This window comes from Engystomops pustulosus, chromosome 4, assembly GCF_040894005.1.
Source record: "Engystomops pustulosus chromosome 4, aEngPut4.maternal, whole genome shotgun sequence".
Classification (NCBI taxonomy): Eukaryota; Metazoa; Chordata; class Amphibia; order Anura; family Leptodactylidae; genus Engystomops; species Engystomops pustulosus.
In genome coordinates, this window is record NC_092414.1 from 21,660,760 (window position 1) to 21,673,529 (window position 12,770).

Here is a 12,770-nt window from a genome sequence, read left to right on the forward strand (position 1 = left end):
ACAAGCAATTTCTTGAAGTTTTATCGCATCCTCTTTGTCTGTGGTTCTTACATATATTGTTCTGGTGAAAGACCAGTCTGACATGATGTTCCCACCTCTTTACCCCTTTTTTTGTGCTATAAAACTTCTAATATGTGTTATCCATGGCCTCCTTCCTTCTAAAATACATTTGGAAAATGATGCTAGTGAGTCTGAAGGGCTCCTGGAAGTGTTACCAGATCCCCTCAGCGCTGCAGCTTTACAGGCTGTTACACTGTGCAGGAACATTTATGCCTCCCACTGTGTGCTGAAACTTCCTGTGCTGGTGGAGCAGAAACGGGGGAGGGGGTGAGATAGTCCAACAGCTTGTGAATCTGTAGCATGGAGGGGCCATAGCTATAGCTTACCGACAGTAACACTGTGCTGGAGCATGCCCCTCCCCCCTCCTCTCTTGAATCTTTGCCCCTCCTTCTGCCTGCTGCAATCTCACATAGAGGGAGGAGGAAGTGCTTCTGCACAGTGTAACAGCCTGTGAAGCAACAACTTGGAGGAGCTCGTTATGCTTCAGGCTTATTAGCATAATTTTAGAAGTAGATTTTAGAAGGAAGGAGGCCATGGATAACAAGAAGATTACCATAGTCCTGATGCCTGGATCTATGAGTAATGTCCCTGGTTTATCATGATGGATTTTTGTTATCTGGTATAAAAATGTGGACTCTCCTGAGTCATAATATCACATAAAACCATTGAGTCACGTCAGATTGTAAACACGACTCAGCACCAACCTATGTGTCATCTATAAATTGAGAGCATTTTGGAATAAAATCTATTACATGGAGATGGTGACTAACGCGACCTCCCACTACATCAACCGCAGATTCTGTTCTGTGTTTCCGCTACAGATTCATTATACTGTAAAACCTGGCAAGTCCTTAAAGGGGTATTCCCATCTTAAAGGTAATGTGTGACCTGATAGTTAAGGTGTCCTGAACCATAAGCAGGTCGCTCTTTCCTTAGACTATATTGTACTCAACCACTATGGGCACCTAAAATGGCACGGCCATAGCAGTTCTCACTTTTTTTTTAACATTAACAATCCTAGAAATTCGCACTGCAGATAAGACTTAATCCTACTGCGCATCATACAATATTAAAGGGTAATTCTCTACGGATCTGCTCTTTAACTGCGAGTTTCATTCATGTTGTTCCTCATATCATGCGGTGTGAATTTTCAATGAAAATCTATATAAAGTACTGATTCAGGTCTACCTTGTTGTAAAGAGCCCCCAGAAATGTATAGGAAGGTGAACATTTTCGCTTGATGCCCAAAATTGAGCTCTCTCACCCTAGCGGAGATCCCTTGTAAACCTTCTGTCACCTCCAAGTTACAAGGACCCCCAGGGGTCCCTGATCGATGGCTTTCTCTTGCCAAAGCTTGGATGAAGCCTAAATTCTTCTGATCAGTGTCTACCAAGGGGATGTCAAGGTTGGCCGGGGTTGAAAGGGGTGAGGTACCTGATGTCCACACATGAAATGTATAGGATGATGCAAATTCTTGCGAGAAATCCCCAAGATTGTGCTCTTTTACCCTAGTGGGTGGCAAGGACCACTTTGAAAGACATGGGAGCCCTTTAAACCTTCTGTAACCCCCCAAGGGTCCGTGATTGATGGATTCCTCTTGCCAAAGCTTGGAAGAAGCCTAAATTCTCCTGGTCAATGGACCCAAGGTTGGACTACAAGGTCTGCCAAGGTTGGCCGAGGTTGAAGAAGGTGAGGAACCTAAAGTCCACACATGCCTCCCTATGTCCACACAGCATAATGCTGACGGCCTGGACATCCAACCGTAAAGCTCGGCACATAGAGGAGACTTCAATCAAATATGCCATCTCAGTGCGATCCCACTGCAACTATGTATGGGCACCCCACAGTCTTTGGTTTCTGCACCATAAGGCGTACCACAAGCAACCCGCCATGGGATTCCCTATTCTGATCAATGGTTCTGGTCTAAACCACTGATAAGAATGGAAACTATAATTGATCTTAATCAGATGGCTGAGAAGTGATTCCAACCCCAAAGAGAATCCTACAAGTCATTGTCACTTCCAATGACCACTTTGAAAAGAGGTGGGTTTCCTTGTAAACCTTCTGTAACCTCAGAAGAACCCCCCAAGGGGCCGTGATCGACACTTTACTTTTGCCAAAGCGTTGTGAATACTAAATTCTCATGGTCAATGGACCCAATGTCCACCAAGGAGATGTCGAAATTGGCCAGGGGTTGAAGGGTGTGAGGAACCTGATGTCCACTTATGTCTTTTGATGTCCATACTTGACAAAGTTGGTTTCTCTGGCCACTGGTCAACTACAAGATGCCCCTCAAGACCCCTGGCATACAACAAGCTCCCCCACTATGGGATTCCTTATTCCGAACAATGGTTCTTGGCCGAACAACTGACAAGAATGGGTATTATACTTGATCTTAGTCAGAAGTCTGAGAAGTGATACCAACCACAAAGAGAATCCTGCAAGTCATTGTCCTTGGAAATCTATGGTGTCACTGGACACCTGTACAATTGTGAGCACTGATACAAGTCCTAGGGGGCACGGACACAATGTACTCCCACCAGATCACACGGATTGTTTCCAGAATTAAATAACACCATAAAAAAAGAGGAAACAAAAATCAAAATGCATAAAATAATAGAGCAATTAAAACATATATATATTTTGCTATTCTGACCATTGGTGGACCTTTTCTGTGTATTTTGTCTTTTTACATGGATTCGTTTTAATTGATCTAATAAAGTGTTAATTTATGCTTTCTACATTTTGGTTTTTGTTTCCCTTTTTTGTGTGGTTTTTACCTGTACAGTTGTATAAGATTCCTATACATGTGGAAGTGACACTAGCAGGGGCGTAACTTTAGGGGGTGCAGAGATTTAGGGGCCCCTTATGGTGTCACTTTCCCATATGAGAAGACTATTACTATAAACCATACATTATAGTCGGGCCCGGCACAGACTTTGCACCAGGGCCCATCAGCTTCTAGTTACGCCACTGGACACTAGTGACCGTGGGGTTATACAGAACTGTGCAACATGTCCATGTCTTCTCCTTGATGGGAGAACTATTAAACTTGACAGATTTGTCTTTCCTCCTCTATGCTTCAACCTCCAGTTTGGGTTAAAGCGAGGTAAACCATAGCATATAGCAGAGATTATATGTTCTGTGTACTTTAACTTCTTGCTTCCAATGTTAAACTAATAACAACCCACCCCTTCCCCATTTATAGTGTCTTCTTCTTACAAAGCAGAGGGGAGTTTTGGCCACCTCTATATCATGGTCCATACGTGACTACTACCACTGCACCTCCTATAGCTTAAAGGCGTTGTACCAAGTTTAACTGATGGGTGTTTGATTGCTTGGACCCCAACTAATACCAAAAACATGGGTCCTATTTTCATAGCAGCGCCAGGTCGAGCATCCTTACTGCCACTCCTTTCAATTCTATAAGAGCTGCAGAAATTGAGCACAGTGTCCCCCGCTCCATCTCCATCACTCTCATAGACAGTGAATTAATACCTGGACACACTCCATAGTTAACTTAGGAATCAATGTCTAGCCCTGTCTTTGAAAAATTGTGTGACTTTTTGGGACTCGGCTCCATTTTTAATGTATAGGCACCTATTGGTTAAATTGTAAAAAGCGTATATACAACTTATGTGAAGTGACACTGTTTATGATGGGAGTGTAGGGCATCAATACTATGCTGGGCAACCCTTTACATGGGTCAGTGATGGAGAACAGAAGATCCTAAGTACTCTCATTCTGATCACTGGACAATTATGAAAATTATACTTGAAAACCATCCAAAATTTTTCAGGATAGTCCATATCTTTCAGACACAGTTCTGGCAAATTCTTACACATTTACACATGCCCCACGATTTCTGTCGCATGAAAGACGGCAAAATCCGATCGCATGCGACACAAACCCCTTCTTAATTCCTGTCCCTGCGACGCAAATCCCGAAAAACATGAACAGTCCAACGGATATGTGATCCGCTGATCCCTAGTAAATAAGCCCCAAAATGTCCATGATTATAAAAGGTTGTCCTTTCTATTGAGTGATTTCGACGGTCAAAAAGGAAGCTATGGGGCAGATGGACAGTATTATCTATTAGTGTCCATTTAAATCTAAGACAGATCTATCGCATACGGCACGGCTGCATTATAAACCAGTGTGAACGGAGTCCTGTAATAAGTTGAGAACAAAGCAGAAGCACCTTCAGAGCTGCACTTCTGTCACTCAACATGTCAAAATTGCTGCGAAATATACAGACACCCTTCAAATATCTCCGCTTCCAGAACCCCTCTGGGGTAAGTAGACAAAACCTTTAAATTGCATCAGTTCTAGGTCAATCCCTGCATGCATTGTAAACTCTGCCCTCTTCCTGGTGCCCCATCTCTGAAGAATAGCCACCCCCCTCCCTCCACCATCTGCAGAAGCACAGCCAGGACATGAAAGGGTTATCCCTACCCCCTCCTATTGTGCAGCCCTCTGCCACTCCCCAGTAATGAGTCACTCTGCACCGCCCCCTGCTGCCTGTCTCTAGGTAATGCTGCAGCTAACATGGAGGCTGTGTGATGGTGATGTGTGTGCTCCCTACTCCTGGACCCTCTGTGTGACTATGGAGGGACCCCCTGTGTATAGATGAGGACACCACTAACCCCCCTGCTCCTTTGGATCTCCTGCTCACCATGGCTGGGATTATCAAGAAGCAGATCTTGAAACATTTATCCAGGTCAGTGTTTATGTTTCCATTGTAAAGCACTGGATACATTGTAACAAACACTGCAGGGCTGCTACATCTAGGGCCAGGCGTGTTTACATGAATAGGTGGGGGGGCTATAAATAATTGATTATAGGGAGAAGAGGTGTGGGAGGGCGAGATTTGTGGTGTTGGAGGGGGTTTTGTTGACCCTTAAAGGGTTAATGACTTGTGATGCCGCTCTGGTCTACTTTGACTGGGGGTATGTAGAGATTAGAAGTCTGGGTAAACATGATGTCATGTTATGGAACTGAGGGGACGCCGCCGGTGACATCTGTGACTGGTACCGGTTGCTCGGTCCGGGACTCTTTAAAGGTCTGGTTACTGCGGTGGATCCCACAGATCAATTATTTCCTTCCTTCACCAGGTTTTTTTCGGGGAATTTACTACTGTACACGAAGCACGTTATTAGATGAAGGCGGAGAATTGACAGACTCATCCTGATGCCAACCCCTTGTGGGGTTTTCTTAAAGGGGAACTCTACTAACACATGACAGACAGGGTCTTACGTAATCCCCCGTTTAGTGCCCAGCTGAGATTTCAGTAACTTGACGTCAGCTCTGGAAGGGGCAACGTATCTAGGCCACAGCTTCTTCTTTACCTGGCACTGCCATCTCTTATGTGTTCTTTACATTGCCTCCTTGAACCAATAGTATATTCTAGGACTACCTCCGGGTTTCTCTTCTTTGCGTTGGCACAGTGTCAACACCACCCTCCCCTTGCCAATGACTGTATCCTCACGTTGGCATGCCTCGATGCTCCATACTTGGTTTATTGCTCACTGTCTAGGAATCTGGAGTTCGCATCATCTTGATTTTTGCCAACATCCCGGTCAGTTTTGGAACTTTTACTAGTGGGTTAGACGTGTAACCCTCTGGGCGTCTATAACTTATATACATGATGTCATGGAGAAGCTTCTTCTTGTTTTGTAGTGATGTGGATTTCTTCCAAGTGATGATTTTTTTTCCAAGGTGTAGCCGAGCTGATCATGTTAGAGCATCAAATTTTAGAATGATACTATGAAACCATGGGAAGCATTTTCCCACCGGAAGCTAAATTAAAGGGCATCTACCACCCGGATGAAGGACTGTATGCAAATGAGCCACATAGATATTAATGGAGCCTGGAGCCCCTCAGGCTCATTTGCATACAATCTTTCATCCTGGTGGTAGATGTCCTTTAATAAAATCTTGTTGTTTACAAACTTACCACTAGAGCGGCAGTATAGGGTACTAGTTGGACTGGGGTTCCAGATAAAATTATTCTGGAGACCTTCCATACTAGGAATAGTAGCCTTAAATTTGGGATGTCTTCTGCTTCACCTTTGGTGTCTAGTATTAGGTGAGAGCCTGGACCCATCATAAGATACTCTAGTACGACACAAGGTATATGACACAAGTTTTATATATCTTGGTGTAGCAATGGATATTGTACTTTGTAAGCAGGGTCAAAATCCAAAGTCAAGGCTCACTATCTGGCCTCCTTAGATGCCAAGTTCTGGGCAAGGTCCACAAGGAGTTCCTTAGTTTAATACATTATCATATACATTGGTGAAATGGAATTTTAGAATAAAAATAATCTTGCTTTTTACGGACACAAATTGTCACAGAGACCCTTTTATTCTTGTAAGTAGATTTGAACCAGCCCCAACAATACCCACGGAACTATGGAAGGACATCCTTCAAAAGTTGTGCCATCACCAACATTTCCAAAGGTGCATTGAAATGGGCAGGTGGTTGCGGTGCCCAAGATACATGGACCAGCTCCTGACAGTCCTTGTGTTCTAGGAACTGAACCCACCATCCCTTTCCTTTTAACCATGGAAATGTAAGTGATGGTTTGCAGCTCCTGTTGGTTTCAGGTTGAAAAATAACCCTCAGCTCTAGATCATGTGGGATTACATATATTCATGATTTACAGTTTCCATAACTTCTACTGAACCTTTGCTCCATCCAAAACATTGATTGTGCCCGGGTCCTGGAGGCTCTTAGAGTCAGACAGACGACCAACTTCCAGAGGTTCCTGGAAAGGGGTGTTAAGGTCTTGGAAGTTCATTAGATGATATAGAAAAACCACAAAGCTAAGATGGGCGGCCGTCTCTCGAAGGCCCCCGGGTGCCCATCTCGGCACCCGGGGGCCTTCGAGAGACGGCCGCCCATCTCGGCACCCGGGGGCCTTCGAGAGACGGCCGCCCATCTCGGCACCCGGGGGCCTTCGAGAGACGGCCGCCCATCTCGGCACCCGGGGGCCTTCGAGAGACGGCCGCCCATCTCGGCACCCGGGGGCCTTCGAGAGACGGCCGCCCATCTCGGCACCCGGGGGCCTTCGAGAGACGGCCGCCCATCTCGCCACCCGGGGGCCTTCGAGAGACGGCCGCCCATCTCGCCACCCGGGGGCCTTCGAGAGACGGCCGCCCATCTCGCCACCCGGGGGCCTTCGAGAGACGGCCGCCCATCTCGCCACCCGGGGGCCTTCGAGAGACGGCCGCCCATCTCGCCACCCGGGGGCCTTCGAGAGACGGCCGCCCATCTCGCCACCCGGGGGCCTTCGAGAGACGGCCGCCCATCTCCGGAAGGCCCCCGGGTGGCGAGATGGGCGGCCGTCTCTCGAAGGCCCCCGGGTGGCGAGATGGGCGGCCGTCTCTCGAAGGCCCCCGGGTGGCGAGATGGGCGGCCGTCTCTCGAAGGCCCCCGGGTGGCGAGATGGGCGGCCGTCTCTCGAAGGCCCCCGGGTGGCGAGATGGGCGGCCGTCTCTCGAAGGCCCCCGGGTGGCGAGATGGGTGGCCGTCTCTCGAAAGCCCCCGGGTGGCGAGATGGGCGGCCGTCTCTCGAAGGCCCCCGGATGGCGAGATGGGTGGCCGTCTCTCGAAAGCCCCCGGGTGGCGAGATGGGTGGCCGTCTCTCGAAAGCCCCCGGGTGGCGAGATGGGCGGCCGTCTCTCGAAGGCCCCCGGGTGGCGAGATGGGCGGCCGTCTCTCGAAGGCCCCCGGGTGGCGAGATGGGCGGCCGTCTCTCGAAGGCCCCCGGGTGGCGAGATGGGCGGCCGTCTCTCGAAGGCCCCCGGGTGGCGAGATGGGCGGCCGTCTCTCGAAGGCCCCCGGGTGGCGAGATGGGCGGCCGTCTCTCGAAGGCCCCCGGGTGGCGAGATGGGCGGCCGTCTCTCGAAGGCCCCCGGGTGGCGAGATGGGCGGCCGTCTCTCTAAGGCCCCCGGGTGGCGAGATGGGCAGCCACACCTGTTTAGTAGGAAGCCATCCTGGACTATTTGGTTATATCACATCACCATTAAATAGACAAAGTGATTTACTTCCCGGCACGCTGAAAGCATGAATAATTAAATGGTGCATTAATAATACAGTCATCTCGCCTGATTATTTCTTTTTCATTGTAAATTCCACTTTGAGTAAAAACATAAGAATGACACCAGTCACCATAACTTCCCATTAATGATGCTGTAAATCGCAGGGAGTCATATCTTCCCTCATTATGATGTCATGGGTGTTAGAATAACTGTATTAATGTCGGTATGGACGGATTATAATGTAATAGGTAATTATACTTTATTAGGAGGCGTAGGGATGATCACTGATCATACAGGCTGGGCAGAACTAGGACAACCCGGTTTTATTTCAGATTCTAGGAATGTGATCATATACAAGATCTTTGGGATGATGTGGACGCTGAATATTGGATTAGTACATTTCCTTTAAGGGGTAGATTGATGGATTTCGGCTGTATGTATAGATGCGCGTCTATTGTATCGTGTTAGTATTGATCCCGATGTAATAGGACGCTGATGTATGGCCTGATACAGTCCCGTTCATTCACTATTGAGTAGTCTCTAAGGAGAGGGACAAATAGGACAAGTGGTGTGTACGTCACAGCTATAGAGTCACCTTTCTCTCGGATTTCCTGTAAGAGTCATCTGAAACGCCTCGGTGCTCCTGCAGCGGGAATGCGAGATATAGAGAAATGCTGAAATACTCTGCACCGCAGGACACTGGTTCTGTGTGTTTTGTGCTGCTGTTGTTCCTTGTGAAGGGTAAATAGTTACCGTATGTTATGTATTCACCTACAGGAACAATGTAACAAAAAGTGACATAGTTTTCCTTTACCATGTAAACAAAGGGAAGAAAAGGGGCCTCCCTGACCCAACAAGGACCTTCCAAGACCTGGTTATCTTTCCTTAGCTCCTAGCCCTCCAGGTTCTGCATATCTGTCTTGTGGCTCTGATCCTCCAACACTTGGCTGCCTGTCTTGTGGCCCTGAGATCCTTTTTTGTGGCTCTATCTCACCAGGGCCTGGTCATCTTTCTTTAGCTCCTGTCCCTTGTGGGCATGGCTGCCTACCATGTGGTGCTGACCTGATAGGATCTGGCTGCCTGTCTTGTGGTCCTGACCCTCTTGGACTTGGTTTTCTTGTCTTCTAGTCCTTACCCTCCCAGACCTGGCCGTCTGTTTTGTGGTCCTTACCCTCGGGAACTTGCCTTCTTGTCTTATGGTCCAGATCCTCCTGGGTTTGGCTGCTTTCTTCTGGACCAGACCCTCAGGAACTTGGTACTTTTTTATGGTTGAGATCCTCCTGGGTTTGGCCTTCTGTTTTAGCTGCTTGATTTGTGGTCCTGGATCTTGAGCTCCATGTTTATGGTCCAGATCCTCCTGGGCTTGGCTGCCTGTTATGTGGTCCTGACCCTCCAGTACTTAACTACCTTTCTTCTGGTCCTGACCCTCAGGAACTTGGTTACTTGCCTTATGGTCAAGATCCTCCTGGGTTTGGCTTCCTGCCCTAGCTGCGTGATTTGTGGTCCTGGATCTTGAGCTCCTTGTTTTCCAAAGTGTTTTGAGCTTCTTACTCTCTGGAGCCAATACTACAGTAGAACCAATAGTCTCAGGTTTTCTGTCATTAATTTGTCTACTTTGCTGTACAGACTGGGACAGGAGTAGCAAAGTCAGCGTATTATAATTAACCGGTGAGCATGTAAAAGACAGTTTAATTGTACTGCTGGAAGCCCAAATAAGGGTAGTGACATAATACACGAAGATATTGCATCTCACATGTCAACCATTTGGTCTCTGGAGTATCTGGGACCTTGCTGATTTTCTTGGGTCCTGACCCTCGGAGACCTGGCTATCTGTCTTGTGGTATTGACCTTCCCTGACTTGGCATCCTGTCTTCTGGTCCTGACCCTTTCAGACTTGGCTTCATGTCTTCTGGTCCAGATCCTCCAGGTTTGCTTCCCGTCCTGTAGCCTTATCAGGCTTCCTCGTGGCCCTGAACATATAGGACATTGGCTTCTAATTTTATAGTGCAAATTCTCCTGGTCTTGGCTTCCCTTCTTGTGGCCCAGACCTGACCGCCTGATTTGTGCTCCTGGATCTTGAGCTTCTAGTGTGCTATGGATAGTGTTTGACCTCCTATCTGTTTAGGCCCTTGCCACAATACTAGAGTAGACATGATGGTCTCACAATTTCTGTATAATTTGTCTACTTTTCTGTACAGACTGGGAGAGAATCAGCAAAGACAGCTCATTGTTATTTACTGGTGAGCATGTAAATGATTGTATTTTACTGATGGAAGCCCAAATATGCGTGGTGATCTGATACACACAGATAATGCATCTCACATGTCACCCATTGGTCTCTGGAACATCCCATGTAGAAGAACTAAAAAAAAGCAATGTCTTGGATCTTCTCTGATGTTATCACTCTTCTGTCTTCCCCTCTATATTGGCATATGATTATCGCTCTCTCACAGTGATAATCATATGGTAACACTCATGTGTTAGTACACAGCTATATAAACACACACTACAATAAAGATGATTACATTGGATACTAAAAGGAATAAAACTGCAACGTATAGAAAACGCGTCTATTTTCCTAAAAACATGAAGCCATTTAAAGGGAAAGCCTGAAGCATGTCCCCAATTATGATCTAGTCAAGTAGTGGTCTCTTCTTTCCGAGAGGAGGTACATCATTCGCTCATGTGACCAGTGGTTGGATTCAAGTTGCTTTACTGAAGAGATCTAACACCTTCAGTCACTACAGGCAGCTCTGAACAAGTGCTGTGACTGAGGGGTCTTGATCTCCTCTGTACAGGGACCTACATTTTTCCTTGGTTTAATGATCTAATGATTTGTTTGCTCTCAGGAGAGGATAACCATATGACCAAGACCCAGACATATTTTGTGATATGCATTCAGTGAAGCCCAGTCCTAACACCTGCCACTTATACTAGAAACTTATGGTGCCCATATAGATTAGAGTGGACTGATTTTGGAACTGGCTAGTCATATGATTTTTATGTGGCCCTAGCTTTCCCATAAAGCATGCCAGAAATTTTGGTTATTCAACTTTTCTAGAGCCATTGGCTCCCAATGTTATAATACTGACTATAAAAGTAGCTGAAACATACCTTTGTAACCACCACCTAATGAATCAGTGCAACTGATTGTATGCAAATCATGCCACAAGTGCACTAAAGGCGGAGCCTGTCTTGAAGAAATTGTCTACCGACAGCACTATATAGCTGCCAAACTCTATCCCTTAATCCATTCCTATTTTTTAACTTCTGCCTTTGTTGCTGTTGCCTGTAAACAAATCAGGCTCCGCCCACTGTGCACTAGCATATAGATTTGCATATACATAAAAAAACTACACAATTTCTGTGCTTTAGTTCATTGTTTTGAGGCCATAAATGTTTTACTACTCTTACTCTCTGCCACATATTTAGGACCTTATAGAGTCCTTTTAGTAACATCCAGCAGAACTATGAGTGCAGCTCTGAAGTTTACTAGAAAAACCATGTGTTGTACAGGAAATCGTATCTTTCCCTTGTCATACAGTTCTCTTAAAAATCTTCAGGGTTTTGTCAATTAATAAAAATTCCTAGGCTTGTTAGATACGTGTTTTGTAGACTGCGGCTTCCCCCTTAGGTTACTTGGTGTCACATCCTGCGCGGGAGCGGCTCTTGAATAACCCAGAAGTCACTTCCCCGGTATAAATCTGTATTTTACACGGCCGGTTTGAACTTTGGAGCTATGTCAGATTTGCCACATTGCAGCGTTACTATCTAATCTCTGATTTTATGAGGAAAGGACAAATATCTGACCTTTTTCTTATATTCTTCTCTATGTTGTAGTGTTCCTTTACATTAGGGTAAAGTTATATTAAATGTGTTTTCTGTATTGTATAATAATCTCTCTTGTATCTGCGGTTTACAGATATTTACCTTTTATTTTTTTATCTACTATATTAATAAGGGGTATCCTCACACTGCTGTGCCCTTAGCTTTCTGAATTGACCTTCTTCCACTTTGCTCTGAGTAACAGCTGTATCAGGTATCCAGTTGTATAGGTCCATCGCAATAGAGCAGTGATGGCGAACCTTTTAGAGCCTGAGTGCCCAAACTTTAACCAAAAGCCACTTATTTATAGCAAAGCAATTTAAGTAGTAATTTATTGCTCCTTGTTCTTTGACAACGTTCACTCGTTCAGCCTCCTAAAGACAATCAGAGCTCAGCTTTTATTTTCCCACAGCTGTTTGTAAAGTGAAAGCTGAGCTCTGGTTGGTTTCCATGAGCGACTTCTAGTTTCCCATGGTAACCAATCAGAGCTCAGCTTAAATTTTATAAACAGCTGTGGAAAAATGAATGCAGAGCTCTAATTGGTTGCCATGGTCCGTATGGACCTGTGTTTTTTTTGAGCTGTAGTTTTGATAAAAAAAAAAAAAAACTCTATAGTTCCTCTGTTCCATCGTTGCAATGACGCCAGGGCTTTATCCCGGCTCCATTCGCCTGTTCACGAGAGAAGGCGCCGGCTTGGGATCTCCCGATGTGAGACTTAAATCTAGTTATGTATGAAAGTTAATTTAAAAAAAAAAAAATTCTCAATGTACAGGCTTCAAAAGGGACGATTTTGGACCCTTCTTGATTTAGGGTCCAAAATCGATCTGACAGGTCCTCTT

The 12,770-nt window shown here is 46.0% G+C and overlaps 1 protein-coding gene across 1 annotated transcript in view; it reads left to right on the forward strand.

Moving 5' to 3' along the window:
• Positions 1 to 4,565: 4,565 nt before the first annotated feature.
• BLTP3B (bridge-like lipid transfer protein family member 3B) overlaps positions 4,566 to 12,770 on the forward strand; it is a 65,946-nt gene continuing 57,741 nt past the window's right edge. The window contains exon 1 of the mRNA XM_072145459.1: positions 4,566 to 4,780. Within this exon, the coding sequence (XP_072001560.1) occupies positions 4,737 to 4,780 (44 nt within the window). The 5' untranslated portion in view covers positions 4,566 to 4,736. The remainder of the gene's footprint in view (positions 4,781 to 12,770) is intronic.